This window comes from Lissotriton helveticus, chromosome 5_1 (genome assembly GCF_964261635.1).
Source record: "Lissotriton helveticus chromosome 5_1, aLisHel1.1, whole genome shotgun sequence".
Taxonomy (NCBI): Eukaryota; Metazoa; Chordata; class Amphibia; order Caudata; family Salamandridae; genus Lissotriton; species Lissotriton helveticus.
In genome coordinates this window covers 1,565,998,941-1,566,016,600 of record NC_136065.1, presented here as the reverse complement: position 1 = coordinate 1,566,016,600, position 17,660 = coordinate 1,565,998,941, and the positions used below count along the sequence as shown (strand labels likewise).

At 43.4% G+C, this 17,660-nt stretch overlaps 1 protein-coding gene across 4 annotated transcripts in view; it reads right to left on the bottom strand.

The window, feature by feature from the left end:
• Positions 1 to 17,660, bottom strand: part of ATP2B4 (ATPase plasma membrane Ca2+ transporting 4) — a 941,067-nt gene that overhangs the window by 146,163 nt on the left and 777,244 nt on the right. For all 4 annotated transcript variants that reach the window (XM_078644684.1, XM_078644683.1, XM_078644686.1 and 1 more), the window contains 4 exons: positions 15,578 to 15,812; positions 15,109 to 15,288; positions 13,177 to 13,264; positions 12,521 to 12,627 (listed from right to left, as the gene is read on the bottom strand). In XM_078644684.1, the coding sequence (XP_078500810.1) occupies positions 12,521 to 12,627; positions 13,177 to 13,264; positions 15,109 to 15,288; positions 15,578 to 15,812 (610 nt within the window). The remainder of the gene's footprint in view (positions 1 to 12,520; positions 12,628 to 13,176; positions 13,265 to 15,108; positions 15,289 to 15,577; positions 15,813 to 17,660) is intronic.

The following is a 17,660-nucleotide window of genomic DNA, read 5'->3' as shown; positions in this document are numbered from 1 at the left end:
CTGCGACCCTACTCCTCCCTGTTTGTTGACGTACCACATCGCAGTCGTGTTGTCTGTCAGGACCTGAACCGACTGACCGCGAAGGGAAGGGAGGAAGGCCTTGAGCGCCAAACGTATCGCCCGCAATTCTAAAAGGTTGATATGAAGCACCTTTTCCTCTGGAGACCAAAGCCCTTTGACCTCCAGGTCCCCCAGATGAACACCCCACCCAAGAGTGGATGCATCCGTTATCACTCTGGCCACTGATGGAGGAAGTTGAAAAGGCTTTCCTTGTGACAGATTGCCTTCCACACTCCACCAAGACAGATCCGCTGCAGTTTCTCTGGAGATCCTCACCGACTCCCTGAGATCTCCGTTGTGCTGATACCACTGCCTGCGGAGGCACCACTGGAGTGCCCTCATGTGCCAGCGTGCATGATTGACCAACAGAATGCAAGAAGCCATCAGACCGAGCAGACGAAGGACCTTCAGGACTGGAACAACCGCTCCATTGTAAAATAAAGGAATCATTTCCTGTATGTCGTGAATCCTTTGAGGTGGAGGGAATGCACGACATACAGTAGTGTCCAGTACCGCACCTATGAACAGGTTGCGCTGGGAGGGCACCAGGTGAGACTTGGGTACATTTATCGAAAAACCCAACCTATGTAACAACTGAGTTGTCTCTTGCAGATGATGAAGCACATTCTCCGGCGACTCCGCCTTGATCAGCCAGTCGTCTAGATAGGGGAACACAGGAATCCCCGATCTTCTGAGATGCGCAGCCACCACTGCCATCACCTTGGTGAAATCTCGAGGCGCAATAGTAAGCCCAAAAGGAAGGACCGCAAACTGGTAGTGTTGCGATCCCACCGTAAAACGGAGATACTTCCTGTGCGACTTAAGAATGGGGATGTGAAAATACGCATCTTGCAAGTCGATCGACACCATCCAGTCTTCCTCCATCAGCGCTTGAAGAACCTGTGCAAGTGTGAGCATTTTGAACTTCTCCTGTTTGAGATAGAGGTTCAAAATCCTGAGGTCCAGGATTGGCCGAAGCCTGCCATCCTTCTTGGGTATCAGGAAATACCGGGAGTAGCACCCCTGACCCCTTTCCTGCTCTGGAACCACCTCTATCGCACCCTTTCGGAACAGTGCCAGGACTTCTTCCTGCAGGAGAAGAAGATGGTCCTCCGAACAACAACCTTGGCAAGGAGGGTAATTGGGAGGGAACTCCTGAAAAGGAAGTGCATACCCATTCTCTACGAGATTGAGTACCCAAAGATCTGATGTAACCGATTCTCAATCCCGTAGAAAATGAGTAAGCCGACCCCCTACCGGACCCACATGATCCAGAATGGTGGATCTAGGGCTGCTTTGCTGATGTAGGTGGGGGTTGGGTATTATTGGAGGAATTAGAGGAAGAGGAGACTTGACGACCACGTCCACGACCCTTCTGTCTACCTCTATAAGATTTGTACAGAGGGTTTTGCTGCTGCTGCTGTTGTTGCTGGCCTTGTCTGAAGTGACGAAAGGAGGATCTACCAAACCCTCTAAACTTCTTAGTGGTAGAACCTCTTGTCTGGAGACCCAAAGATCTTGCAGTAGCCCGGCTATCTTTGAATTTTTCCAAAGCCACATCCGCCTTATTCCCAAAAAGGCCTGTCCCGTCAAAAGGCAAGTCCATCAATGTGGATTGTACATCTGTAGAGAAATCGGAGGATTTCAGCCATGCTGCCCTTCTGGTGGCAACAGTAGAACCCATAATCCTGGCAACAGAGTCCGCTGTGTCCATGCCACTCTGAATTACCAAGCGGGTTGCAGCTTGAGTATCGGAGACCACTTCATTAAAGTTTTTCCTATCATCCTCTGGAAGCTTAGATGACAATTGTTTCACAGAGTCCATCAATGCATGAACATATCTCCCCAAAAGGCAAGTAGCATTAGTAGATTTTAGAGCCATGCTACCCGAGGAGAAAATCTTCTTTGCAGACTGATCCAACTTTTTAGAGTCCTTGTCTGCTGGCACCAGAGGAAAAGAACCTGCAGACCGGTTGGAACAAGCGGCCTGTACTACCAGACTCTCCGGTGAAGGATGTGAAGAGAGAAACTCGGGGTCACCAGGTGCCACCCTGTAGCGTCTGCCTACAGACCTTGAAACAGCAGGAGCAGTCAACGGTCTCTTCCAGACCTCCATTATTGGTTCAGTTAAAGCCTCAGTAAATGGAAGTGTAGGCTCTATAATAGATGAAGGAGAATGTAAAACCTCTGTGAGGATGTTAGATTTGTACTCAACAGTAGGTAAGGTCAGATTGAGTAGATCTGCAGCCTTCCTAATAACATGGTAGGGTGCCACGTCCTTAGATGGTGCATCAGAAACTGATGGTAAACCCCACTCAGGAGAGAGTTCCAGACCACTAGCATTATGTAGGTCTTCAAAACAGTCCCCTTGATCTAGAAGTTCACCTTCCTCTACATCAGAATCTTCATACCTCTTTTCCTCCAAGAGACGCTGAGCCCTGCGTCTCGACCCTTCCATACGAACCGAAGTCGATGGATCCGGTAACGACTCCGACGGAGCCGGATCCGGCGTCGAACGAGACTCACGGACTGGCGTGGCACCTCGATCCAAATCACGAGGTCGATCCGGAGCCGGCGAAGCCGTATGCGGAGTCGATGACCTCGGTGGAGCCGTACCGAGCCAAGGAGTATAAGGCGCCGGCATAAACGGCATAAAAGGAGCTGGGGCGTAATTTTGAGGAATGCCCAAGTTGTAAGATAATGGACCCATGGGACCAGCCGGTGCACCAGTGGGGTACATTGCTCTTGAATAAACTCCAAACATCGCATTAAGGAAATGCGAGGGGTCCTGTCCAGGACCAGGAAAAGGAGGGTACGAACCTACTGGTTGTTCTGAAGGAGGTTGCTCCGACATCGGTTCATTCTGACCCTCTTGATTTACAGGGACTACTACCGGAGTCGGAGCTCGAGGAACTTCCTCTTCTTCTTCATGCCCCGAAGAATGGTGTGACTCCGGATCCGGTTCTTGTTCCGGAATCGGGGAACCTCCGAGAGACTGCAAAGGAGAAGGATATACGAAGTCCTTATGATGCTTACGAGACTTCTTCTTCGAATCCGAAGACTCTTTCCCAGAATGATGTCTTGAACTATGTTTTCTCCTCTTGTGCTTCCTCTTCGAGGAGCTCGAAGCATGACCCGAAGCCGACTTGGATCCAGACCTTGACCTCTCTCTGGATCTCGACCTCGCCGCCGACCTCGATCTCGACTTCGAACGCGACTTCTGTCTCGACTTCGAGCGTCTGGACGTCGACCTCGAAGATCTCCCAGTCTCTCTCCCCTTTACCTTCGCAAGAAGAAGTTTAGCTTCACGTTCTCGTAACGCCTTAGGATTCATCTTGAAGCAGGATCGACAGTTTTTAACATCGTGGTCCGATCCAAGACACCATAAACAATCGTTATGCGGATCGGTGATCGACATCATGCAAGCGCATGACTCACATTGTTTGAATCCTGTCTTCCTCGACGACATTCTCGACGAAGAATGTAATAATTAAAGATGAAATAGTAACACTATAATAGTAGAAGATACTAAGTATCGCAGAAGATCCCAGAAACCGTTAGCGTCGACGACGCGGACAAAAGGGAACTGATGTCATCACGCCGACGTGGGTCTAATAAGGAGTCGGTGACGTCAGACGGAGTCGTGCGCGATGCCGTGCTCCTGTGAAGTCGTCCACGCCGGCGTGCTACGAAGAAAAAATTCCGAATGCTGCTGACGCAAGGGGGATATTCACAAGGTGAGGAATCCACACGGCAGATGTATCTATCAGAAAGAGCGTGCACAACTTGCCACTCGCTAAGATCCCAAACAGAAGAGAAGACGTACACGTAGATAACCATCCGTCCCTTCATTTCAACCAACTCCAAACGATAGAGAGTCAGACACCAAGAGTGTGTATTTAACACCAAGGCGCAGATATTTAATTACATGTAACATCGGTCAAGGAATAGAAGGGCAATTACATACAACCAAGATAAGAAAAGCAGGAAAGCATCACACGGATTAGATGGGACACCAAGTGACAAAATATGAAATAGGAATTAAAAATACAAATGTCCACCTCTCTTTCCTTCTTTCATTTACTTGCTTCCCTGTGAAATGGATCAAACAAAGAAGAAGCTCGCAAGTGGGGGGTGCGCACCACAGTGAGACATGTGGTTTCAATTATCGCGCCCATGTCTGGGCACGATAATTGAAACCAACTTGGCCTTGGTGCGGGTAATAGACACCAATAGGCACGCACAAGCGTGTATGATTCCTAGGTCGATTTTCAAACCCCCTCCAAGAGGTCTTGTGCTGCGCACTGCAACGCTAGGCACCAGACCTAAAAAGGGCTATCGTACCCGCTTTCCCTAGTGTGGGATGTTCTTTAGGACTACCAGCAAAGGGAATTTTAGCGAACTGGAATGAAAGCTATATACAAGATACTAACCACTTAGTAATGGATTGTTTTGTTGATGCTAGACCTGTTCTTACAGAACCATCATTTATTAAACACATCTGGTTGTTACATTTCTTTCATTTTATCTAGGTAGAATTTTAGAACTCTTGATATTCAGCTAATGCAGCGATCACTCTGTTGGAATCGAAGGATTTAGGAAAAACCATAAGCAAGGACATTTTTCAGTCAATATAAAATTCTGAAATCACCTTTGGAAGGATATTGGGTCGGTTTTAATACTATCCTACTGCTAAGAAATACTGTGTAGGGTTCTTTAGTCATGCGTCCAGTGTTTCACCAACTCTGCAAGCAGAGGTGATGGCTACTAGGAAGGTAAAAGAAGAGCATCTTGAATGAGTCCAGAAAAATGTGTATGTTCAGAAGGCAGATATCCAGAATGGGTCTTAGACCTCCATCCTTCTTGGTTGACAAAGAAGTAAAGGGAGTAAAATATTAAGCCCTCTACCGCTCCTATGTTCATGAGGCCGGGGACTTCCAACACATAAAAGGTTATGGGAACAAGTCAAACCACTGAAAAACGCTTGGAGTAGCATTTTAACTCATCGTTCTTTTTCCCACCATTCCACCTCAGAATCGACACAGTCATATGCAGATCAGTTCCGGTTCTGATCCAATACAAACAGTTCAGACCAAAATGCCAAGTCCGGACCTCTTTGAACCAGAACACAAGTAACCTAAGACCATTTTATGCCTCACTTGGCCTCTTCAGTCGGGTGTAGCTTTTTTCCCAGTGGCACAGAGAGCAAGGGACCCACATCTGTAATACCCTAGGGTGTTACATCAAACACACAAAAGGTATTGGGAGAAATGCTTGTAATAAGTCTAACCACTGCCAATTGCTCTGGGTAGAATTCCAACCGATTGTTCCTTTTGGCCCACCATGCTATCTCAGATTAGATCAAGCCTTGGGCGAATCAGTCTTGGTCCTGCTCTTTAGGAATAGTCACTCCGAACTGCCAAACCAAGTCCTCTCTGAACGGAGAACAAGCAACTTAAGCACAAATTGGGTCTCTTCAGTCAAGTGTAGCTTGGTTTCAGTGAGCAAAGGACCCCCATACAGGCATTCCTTGGGGCACTTAGGGTGTTACATCTAACACGCAAAAGGTGATGGGAGGAATGCTTTCTATAAGCCTAGCAACTGACAACTGTTCAAAGTAGCATTTCAACTCACTAGTCTTTTGCCCACCATGCCCACTCCGATAAGATCCAGCCATAAACATATCAGACTTGGTACTGCTCAAATAGAAACAGTCCAGCTCAAACTGCCAAGGAAAGACTAGAATATCAAGCAACCCAAGACCATTTTATGCTTCATTTGGCCGCTTCTGTCGGGTGTAGCTTGGTTCAAGTGGCACAGCAAGCAAGTAACCCACATCTGGGAATACCCTTAGTCACGTAAGGTGTTACATCAAATACACAAAAGGAAATGGGAGAAATGCTTGCAATAAGTATAACCACTGGAAATCTCTCTAGGTAGCATTCCAACCCATCCAACCCGTCCATTTGCCTACCATGCTATCTCAGATAAGATCAAGCCATAGGCAAATCAGTCTTGGCCCTGTTACAGCAGGAACAGTGGACCTGAACTACAAAACCAGCTCCTCCCTGAATCGGAGCACAAGCAACCCAAGCATGAAATGGGTCTCTTTGGTTAAGTATAGCCTGGTTTCGTTTCCACAGTAAGCAAGGGAGCCCCATCTAGGCATACCCTGGAACACTTAGGGTCTTACATCTAACACACAAAGGTGACGAGAGGAATGTTTTCTATACGCCTAACCACCGGCAATTGTTCAGGGTAGCGTTCCAACCCAATGCTCTTTTGCCCACTGTGCCACCTCAGACAAGATCAAGCCATAAGCATATCAGTCTTGGTACTACATCAATAGAGTAACAATAGGAAGCTTTAGAGGGAACACCTGCAAGAAATTCAATGTATCTTCATAAATGTCAGTTTGTCAGTCAACTCATTACCAATATACCCATGATTAAAAAAGGTGTATATAAAGACACAAGAAAAAATGTGTGTGAACGTGAGAAAGTCCCACACGTGCGCTACACCAGAGGAGCTACTGGCAGGTTCTCACCAGCTTGCCAATGTTTCTCATCATTGGTGACTTTCTCACCTATAAGAAAAGAAAAGGAGTGTCCAGTACAAAAACAATTATTTTATGGAAAAATCTTTTTGGAGATAGTATCCCATCAGGAGTCTCACCTGAAAGTGAAGAAAATCGCCTCGGAATATCATTGCAAACCTTGGCAAGAATAGCTCCATCTTTCACTAGCTGATAGCTTTCGAGTACATATAGAAGCACAAAAGTGGCAGGTCGTACCGCTGTGTTCCAAGCATAAACAGATGTAGATGTCATGTGGGTCCAAGAAGGATATTTTCTTGTGGCATCTGCAACAGTGTTCAAACTCAGATTTTTGGAGGAGATATTCGACTTGGTCTCTTTTAAAAAGCTGGGGGATTTTGTCAGTGAAGTACAAAGAGAGATATATACCTATATTGAATAGGTAAGTAAAAAGAGGAACCAATGCCAGATCACCGGTTTGTCCCTAATATACTGTTTTGTCTGGCCGGGGGAGTCACGTCTAACACTGACTGGCACCACCTAGCGGAATTTAGGAATGTCTGCTGGGGAAAAATCTGTGTGACGGGGCATAAATAAAAAAAGTTTTTTTTAAACCATCACCTGTCACTTCAAAGGGCATGGGCAGCTTTCAAAAACAAAATGTTTCCCATTTGAGAAAGCAAATGCACGTAGGGGGTTACTGGATCTTTCAGACCACAATTCCTGAATTTGCAGCCAATAAGAATGGGGTTGCAAATTGTGACCTGCATAATTAAAATTCATTAGGCAGGCAGTTTAGCCACCCCCTGAGAATGGACAATTGGCAATGATACTTATACATTCTTAGATTGCATTGCATATTGCATCGCTATTTAAAAATTAGCTGATGTGCAAACTGCACATCTCTGGTTTGAAAATAGAATAGCACATCAAATTCTCTGTTGAATAGCAACAGTTCATACATTTCTGAAAGATGGCTGTTGAGTTTGCCCACGTTTGCATTCCAGAGCCCCTTCAGATTAAAAACTGTGATGTAGATGTTCCTAGTGCAAGTCAGACTTACTGAGCTTCCTTGGAAAGGATTCGGACCTCGATCCTCCACGATCGTTTAGACACCACAAGGCAATAGTACTTATCTGTCTAGATGAGTTGGATGTGATTACCAGCAGAGAGTATTTTAGGGCTAGATTGCTCTCATCTCCAACCGGCTGACACAATATGGCTGGAGGACAGCTCAACATTAGCAACCAAAACAATGACAGACTGAAAACAAAGTGGTGGATGGAGGTGTAAAAACAGAAGACACATTCATAATCACACTAGGATCTGAAATTGCTCCGAACCTAATGTAATTCATACAGAAAATGGCTCGTCTCATCAAAATGCATTACCTTCCACCCCAACCCACTAGAATTCATACAGTGCCTGCCTCTTGCAATAGTTGTGTTGTAGCGTGCGCTCACACGGATGTTCAGCTCTCCTGCTTCCAAGCTAGGTATGTGCTATACAAGTACTATTATACAAAAACAATTAATAGCCCATTTCCTGGTAGTGCTCATTAGTATTTTATACTCCCAATAACCCATCTTCTGGAACCATCGAGCTGCAAAGCATTTTTTCACAAGGGACTACTAAAAGGCATGAAGTTCTTGTGGCCACAAACAGAGACTTGTCTGATCGTGGGATGAGAAGTTGTTTGCAGATGGACATTTGTTCAGTATTTACAAGAGAATAAGTGGAGAAGGGATATATTCAACTAATATTGATTGGGACAAACATCCTCATCCTAGAAATGATCTGGAGTCTTATTATCCAGTCATTTCCAAACTAGCTCCCCATCTAGCACACGATTTATACTCTTCTCTTGCACCCATAATAATACATTGACTGTGGCTACCATGTTTCAAAAGATTAGGCCCCATGATGATGTTTTATACCTGCATTCATTCTTGATGAGCAAGCGTGCTGATCTCGGCAGATTTTATTCTGTGATACTTGACATTTGAGGTTAGTCAAGAAATGTTGATGTTGTAATTAATGTTTTATTACATATTGGTCTTCATACATCACTTCATACTTTAGGTTAGTCTGGACCCTTTCCATTCTCTTGCATTTTGTTTATTTCAGTTATTATCCAAGTAACTGTGTTAACAATCTGGTATTTCTATGCCACCACAGTTTGCCACTATGAGTTTTCCTCAGTTGCTAGACATTCTGAGTTAATATACATTTATATCTACTAAATAGCTACCTGGCAATTAGATCAACTATTATAGAAATAAATGTCGACTGCATTCATAGTTCATTCATAAATAGGATCTCGTGACCGACGTTATGGACAATGCCAGCTATCAATTCTACATACGCTGAAAAATATTTCTGGAATGTGTTTGCTTCTGAACAAATGATAAATGTCAGGTAGTGTCTTCTGAGAAACTTGCTTCTTACAGTTTTAAAATAGGGATTAGTGTTTACAAACTCCTTCTCTTTCCAGTCAAATTACGAAAAGTAAAGTGGATTATGTGACAGTCTTCCTGGGGTAGAGTGAGCGTGAAAGGAAAGGCTGTGGGATGTAAGTTTTCTGCAACATACAACAAAATGTAAATGCCTATAAATTAACTGTACACAGTCAGCAGTTGGGAAAACAAGCAAAAGCAAAAATTAAGCAAACTGCTTGAAATTCTGAAACATGATCGAAACAAAGATTTTTAAAACATCAAGGCACTTTACTTGTTGATGCACAATGACCAATATTGACTGAAAGCCAATTTCCACACATCATTTGTGTGCAATATAGTTTTTATCAGTAAAACTGTATGTCCGTGAAAATGTAGTGGCCATTTACATGCAAAATGTGCTGTGTATAAATGACAGTGCACTGCCACATGATGCTTGGGTTACAATAAACAAAATGGTCCACCTCTTGTCCATTAAAGTTAGGTGGGTCACAAAAGCTTGCCGTTCTTAAAATTGGGTCGTGGTTCTAAAATGGTAGGGAATCCCTGCTCTAAATGATTATGAAAAATATACAAATATTCAATTTAACCTGTGGAAAGGAAAAAAGTCCCTATCACACAAAAATATAAATTTGAGATGGAAAGAATTTTATAACCTAAATGATGTTACTAGAAAAACAGGAAGGATTATGTTACTTGCCCTGTAAGCATCGGTTCTTGGCATGTAGTACTGTAGATTCACATGCTTTGCGCAAGTCCATCATCTAGTGTTGGGCTCGGATGATTACAAGTTAGTTTTGTTCCAAGAAGTTTTCTTCAAGTCACTAGGCTGTGTGACTCCTCCTCTTGGAAATACGGTGCATGGTCATCAACCCCATCTTTAGATTCTTTTGCCATGGGTAAGAAATCCTCCTTTTCAAGTCCTTTTAAATAAAGGTACCTGATGAAAAGTGGCCACTCTAGCTATGAGATCCTGATAATCTAATTCATCAACAGGTAGTGATGAATGGCTAAGATATACATCGGGATTAGTGTCAGCATGAGGGTCAATATTATAATCACCCCAGGTATCCCCTGGTTGTGTGTTATCTGGAATGTCCTGATTATCCTGTCCTGTTGAATGAGGAGACATGTTACCTTTTTCAGATAATTGTGGTGAGTGAGGTGGTGGAGTGGGTGGTGTGATGTGCAGTGGACTACTTGCAGTATCCTTTATCCTCTTCTTTAGGAGTTGAGCAGAAATGTCCAAAGCCTCCTCTAACTCAACTATTTTTTAGGAGTATGTTGCTTTGGTGGTTGTGCCATAATTTTCTTCGTTCCAGGCTGACTTTGAAGTGTTTTCTGTTTTGGAACGAGATGTGTATTAAATTGCTTGAGGATTGTCTCTGGAGGCCATTTGGACCAAAAACAAAGCATTTTGGTGGTGGAAGCTTTGTCTATGATGGAGGAAGATTCGATTCCAAAATAAAAAGTCTTCTTTTCGGTGCCGAGGCTGAATATTGAGGTGTTTTGGTCTCTTGTGGAAGGGATACAGAGGCCACTGCTGTAGGCCTAGTTTTTGGAGTTGAGCCAGAGGGCGAGGATTCGGAGACATGTTATTGGTGCGCGCCATGGCTTGTGTGCAGTGGCAGCCTGTGAGTAGATTTTTCGGTGGAAGCTGAGGACTTGGTATATGGCAGAGTCCTCTTTTGAATAAGACTCGGAATCATGTATGGAAAGTGTTTCCTTCTGTCCGGCTGAAGCCTCTTATTCCTTATCTTGTCGATCAAAGATGTCGGGGACATCGTCCATTTGTTTGCACTGCATTTGTCGTCGTTTAGCCCTTCGATCTTGAAGAGTCTTTTTAGACTGGAAAGACACAGGCCTCCTAGGTGTTTTCTCGATGTTTGGAAGAGAGACACAAGTTGCAAACGGGATGTTGGTCTGTGTGAGAGTATTTGGAGTGGCACTTCGGACAGAGGAGTGCTTTCTATTAGCAGGTCATTCTCAATCTCGTTGGAAATGGAGAAGTGTTGCCCAGCCAGGCAGATCAAGACAATACCATCAAGCGATATAAAGGACCGAAAAGGGACCGGCAGAGACTCAAACCGGTGCGCAAGATAATACACCCAAACCCATCGGTGAAAAAAAAATCTGAAGATGAGTTGATGCCCATGCGCAGTATTCCCAAGAGGAGGAATCACACAGCCTCATGACTCGAAGAAAACTTCTTAGAACAAAAACAACTTGTAATCATCCGAGCCAAACACTAGATGGCGGAAGTATGCGAAGCATGTGTATCTACAGCGCACATGCCTCGAACATACAGGTTTTTATAATAATACACAAACTTGTTTAAGATAGTCACTACAGCAAATTCAACTAGAGCCAATGATAAATATCTGCCACTTTTATATGTAAAGTCATGTCACGTCCCAGCTATGGTCTCAATGAGATCGATACTGTTTTTGAACAAGAGAAGTATATCTGCCCAAGATGTAATTGAAGGTCAACTTAACCAGGAATGACAATCAAATCTTTATAACATCTCACTTCAGCTTACCTAGAGGTAGCCAACTGGACAATATGAAGCTAAACACGGAGAATGAAATACAAAACAAAAATTATCTCTCACTGTTGCTATGTCATACAGGAGTTCCTGGTTTCTCTAAGAGGGTTCTCTGAGAGCTGCAAGTGCAGAGCTGTGTCTGCTCAGACAGCGAGCTGAGAACATAGTTTTGGAAGGGTGGAGGGAAGGATTTGGCACACAAGAGTGGTGGGGATTTTTATTTTTACCATTTGAAATAGAGTAGCAGCTGAAAGCCAGGACAGATAACTTTAAAGACCTTATGTAACATAAAATTATAGATGTGCAGAAAGTGAATAATGGGAATGTTTTTCACACTGGACTTCTGAGTCACAACACAGCTAACTCAAGCTTCCCTTTCATTTTCTATTTAATGTCAATCAGAAGACTCTGGTGAAAGAGATCCCTTCTATTCTTTGTTACCCGTCTATATTTCTGTATATTATTACAATTATGGCACTGATTCTCAGTAGACTGTTAAATTCTGGTCAGTGTGCAAACTCCTGTTTGCCGGCCTATTGGACTTTTGAGATGTGCGGTAAAGTTCGCAACATCCAATTTTCATCTGGTAAATTTCAGTACATCAAACCTGCTAAAATATATCAGAGGGAAAATGCACAGTAAATACAGAGACATACAAAGTGTGGTGCAGAAACCTCCAATTCTGTATGTAATTCTTCATTTTAAGAAGAAAACTATAGATATGAGGGATCTACTTCACTCAGTAGACACTGCACTTTAGACTATTGGTATTTATTGGGTGCAGTAAAAATGTCGCCATATACCAGAGCACTATCATCTGGGCCTTTATTATTAAAAGAGGATAACCATATCATCACAGCAGGCCTGCAAAATTGAGACCTTTAAAGAGTTGGTAATAAGCTTAACTGCAGAGGATCATACCATAGCAAATCCAACATCTGCTTTCTTCAGGGCTGGACCATCATTGGTTCCATCTCCCGTCACAGCCACAACCTGCCGAGTTTCTCCCACCATGCTGTCAATGATCCCTGCAACACAGACAAAATGGTTAATTTAGAAATGTTGCATCCTAAACTCCACTGAAATGTATATACATGCTTTGATTCGCCCCCCTCAAAACGCTAAGCAGTAGTGCAGAGCCAGAAAGAAGTCGGAAATGTAAACACTTCTTCTGATACCCATTACAAAGGGATATTCCTTAGCAACCGTTCAAATAGTCACCCAATACGAGGAACTGGTCCTGTCCCGAAAAAACAGCAACACTTTTGATGCCATACTTCTCAGCTAATAAAAGCAGTTTTAAGAGAAACTTCTTCTTAGAATAAGCCTCGCTTGGCTGGAATTTTTTCCGTTTCACATTTGTCTTACAATCATGGACTTTTGATCATAAAGTAGGGTAAATCAAGGTGACTTGAGCATGTCATTTTGATTGCTTCACTTCTAAATTGTTATCAGGGCCTTTGCCTTTCCCGACTGTTCTGTGAGCTTCTAGAATTGTTCATGGGGAAAGGATGAATACATCTGTGTTACGACTTAGTACGAAGCTGCTGCAGTGGCCATCATGAGGAGTTTCTTACCTTTAACCAGGGTATGCTTATCCGTGGGTGAAGAGCGAGCTAGTACGCGCAGTCTGGGCCACACCTTATCCAGCTTTTCCTGCTCCACCTGTGGCAAATGTAAACAACGTGAGAATTAGTGATAAGCTCAAATCCAAAACTAAACTGTGTGACAGAGAAGGGGACGTATATGCAAGAAGAACAAGCATTTGAGATGCAATAGGTCTCGCATTACTGCTAGTTTGAGGTATTGGCAATGCAAATAATAATGCACCACCAATAGCTCATACTTTCAGTAATGCGAGACCTAGTGCATTGTAAATGCTTGCATGGTTCCCTAGGAACCAGCATTGTATGTCTCAGTGCAGTACCACAAGCTGCTCCTAGAGGTCCCAAGAGAGCCAGGAACCTGCACTGCATGTCTAGGTGCAGTACTGCAAGTTGCTCCCAGAGGTTCCTAGTGAGCACATACTTTCAGTAAGCGAGACCTTGTGCATTGCAAATGCTTGCATAGTGAGCCAGAACCAGCATTGTATGTCTCAGTGCAGTACCACAAGCTACTCCTAAAGGTCCCTAGTGAGTAAGGCACCAGCACTGCATGTCTATGTGCAACACCTCAAGCTGCTCCTAGAGGTCCCTAGTGAGCAAGGCACCAGCACTGCATGACTAGGTGCAATACCTCAAGCTGCTCCTAGAGGTCCCTAGTGAGCAAGGTACCAGCACTGTATGTCTAGGTGCAGTACCGCAAGCAGCTCCTAGAGGTCCCTAGTGAGCAAGGCACCAGCACTGCATGTCTACAAAGTTGGAGTTACTGGCATTATAAATGGCAATGTTTTTTATCTAGCCATGTTCCCAAAGGGGGCCTCTTTTGGTCACATATGGTACTGCACCCTGTAGAAGATATGGTAAATTCACCCTACCCATAATTCATTGCATGCAAGACAGTACTACAAGTACATTCAAATAGCTATGTCCATATATGCAATTAGTAGCTTTGAAATGTGACAAAGAAAATGAGTACATTAATTCCGGATTAGGTGTGGAGCTGACGAAGGGAAATTTATAGATGGTCTCATAAATGTGAGATGTTCTAGTGGGTGAAGTAACCACTGCCAATCTAGCTTAGGATCAAGTGTGTGTTCTGCCTGAAGCCTTTTAATAAAATAGTGCCTTGAGGCTGTAATTAAAACCTAGGGAGTACCAACACATGTAACAGGGGTGTCCTCATGGGAGGTTTCAAGAAGAGACAAGGCGGTACTAAGGAGGGACTACTAAGCCTATTGACCAATGAAAAGTCACCATTTACAAAGGCCAGGGACAGGAGCCACTTAAAAAGATGGTCAGAAAGTGGGCGGAGCTTTATAATACAGCATGTCTCGTAGAGACAGTGCAAGCACTGCCTAACCGAGACCTAAAAAAGGGAAGAAGAAAGGGGCCTTGAGACTGAAAACTAGTACAGAGTATGCAGAAGAGTTGAGTTGGGCAGCTGTATGATAAGGGGGCTAGCTCAAACTTGGTGAAGGGGCAGAAGGGGAATACGTAGTGCAGGAGTGTAGGGGAAAAATTGTCTATGTGTAAAAGAGAACTAAGCACATTCAAGTAAATCTTCTACACTACTTCACTACAATCCATCCCCCTACACTTAAATATAATTGGTTACCTTGCAGCAGCCTATCTACATTAAATGGCTTGTTTGCGAACTAAAGAGCACATTAGAGATCTTGTACTGTATACATATAGCAAAGTGCACAGCCTTCACCCAAGACAGCTCGCCTCTTCTAATGTCTCAGAGCAATCATCAATACCTGTTGATTTGTTTTACAAAGGTTATGACCCTAGACAGAACACATTTTGGCAGACTGTATGACTTTCTCTAACAGTTACCCATGCACTGCGGTTCTTAAGGCACTTCAGCCCCTCAGCTTATTTGAACCCGAAAGACTGGAATCTTACCTCCCCCTTTTCGTTTCGGATTAGTCGGTTAAATTCCTTGCCCTCAAGACAGAGAAAGTCCTCCCCTGGTAGCAGAATTCCACACTTTGTAGCAATGGCACGGGCGGTGTTAATGTTGTCACCAGTCACCATTCGTACCGTTATACCAGCACGCTGGCACTTCACAATAGCATCAGGAACCTGTAAGCAAGATCCGTGGAGGTTCATAAAGGGGATATGCGAGGCAAATAACGTGGCAAAATAAGTATGAAAGCGAGAAAGAGAGAATAGAAGATGGTGAGAGAAAAAACAGTAGCTATTTAGGAGAATAAAGGGAGGATAACAAGTAACAGAATATTGTGGAAAGAGTGGATGACAGAGTGGTAATGGAGAGAGAGACTATAGGTGATAAGGAGAGAGGGAACGGTTATGCTAAAACAAAAGTATAAGCAAGCAAGGGGTAACAATATGGTTTGTTGTGAAGTTATACCTCTGGCCGAACAGGATCCTCTATCCCAACCACTGCAATGCAGGACAGGTCTGACAAGATCTCATTCTCGCTGTCCCAGTCAGGTTCGGATCCAGCAGGGAAGTCTCTAAATGCCAGGCAAATGGTCCTTAACCCATCACATGCCATGGGCTCAATTACTTTGGTTACCATTTCATCCCGGTCCTTAACCTTGAAGTTGTTCACATCTCCATTCTTGTCGAGGATCTTTGTGCATCTGCAGAGGAAGAGATGTAGACAGCTGAAAGAAGAGATGCCTCCACTAAATGAAACAACTCGAAGGAAAGAAAGGCCTTCACAGACATCTTCTGGAAATCTCCACTACAATATGTAACTCAAAACAGCCATAGCTTCTGTCCCACCTCAGCCATTAATCTAAATAATCCTCTGGCCGTCCACACATCAAATAAAGTATTAATTAGCAATGTCAAATGGAATAAGAAAAAGCAGACTTACTGCGAGGGAAATGTGTGTGGACAGTTTAGCACCTTAGCCTTCCCATGCAAGACTTACTTTGCATATATTCACACCGACAGATAGGTGCTATAGTGCTTGCATAGCAACGTCCTACCCAAGTCTGTAGGATGAATATTTCTTCTATCGCTACAATTTCTGGCAGAGTCACTCTTTTCCTGTGTAAGAGAAAATGGATGTGTTCTTTATGCTCGATCCCTTCTCTATGTTCTGCTTCTGATAGCATTCGTGCTAAGTGTTCTATTTTATATGCCTGGCTGCCATGTTGCCAATCACCCAAACTCCGTGATTCCGAGAGTGAGAAAGAATAAATATTGGGCCAAATTGATCACCAGAGCAACTGAGATCCAACTCCTTTACAACACACTCAATGGGATGCACCAGAACTGGTGAGGATCACGCTTCAAGAACAACACTATTTGCTGAACTTAAAGAACTAAATCACCACAAAGACTAACTCATCAAGGAGGGCAACCAGTACAAGGAGAACCTGCAATGAACAGTTAAGGTAATGTTATTTGGTTGTAATCATGGTGCTGTGTGAAGGAATCCCAATTGGAGTAATAGAATATTAACAAAATAATTGTCCTAGACAAAACCATCTGACTGAAACATTTTGCCATTTTCCAAGTGCTGAATCATCTAAACGGTATATCTGCAGCTCGTTTTTTTAACGCTTTCAATTTAATTATTCAATTAGCAGAAAAAAGTCCACAAAATAACATTACAGCATCAACACCCAATCTTTCTGTATAAGACACTGGAATAAAACCAATCGGAGGGAAGGAGAATGTAGCCTGATAGACAGTCTTTACAAAGAAGAGAAAATAGATCCTTTTCTTTAAGAAGTTAACAGCTTTCATATCCCAGCATGCTTTGTAGTTGTAGTTGCTCCACAGAATCAGTTCTCCTTGACAGGTTTGAAGATCCCTACTGAATGGTGTCTTGCCATTCCACTGCAGATGCCAGAGAGGAGCGTGGGCTGACTCAATGAATATGTATATAACTAGCATTACAAGCAAGGAACTTTTCCTTTTGAATCACAGGGTCTACAATGATAATCATAAACAGCAAAATGGAAGAGCAAATAGAAGAAGACAAAGAATGTAAAAAAAATAGAGAGGAACTTCCAGTTAAAGATCACTTCCCAAGCAAGTTCTTCAGAGCCGCTAGACCCACAATTGTGTCTGTTTTGAGATCTGTGCAAGAAAAGAGTGTTGTGTAAAAATGTGACTAGATCTCTATGAAGCAGCCTTGCAATTATTGCCTAGAAGCACAATTCTTAACCAAACATTTGCTGCTGTTATGGATATTTTTCGGGGAGATACATTAAGAATGTGAGGCGATCGTGCACCTTTAATTCGGATTCAGGTATCAACCTGGTGGACACTATTACTCGATTCGATATTGGAACAATTTTCGAGTCTCTCAGGAGCATGTATTATTGCGAGACTTGGTCAAAGAACATGAATATCCTTGAATCAAATTATGGCATCAGGAGACAATAATAACTAAGATAGAAGAGCCTTGGTGGAGTTCAAATGTGTTTTTGAACAAAGCCCATTGGCTGGATGTTCTTTTGATGGATTAT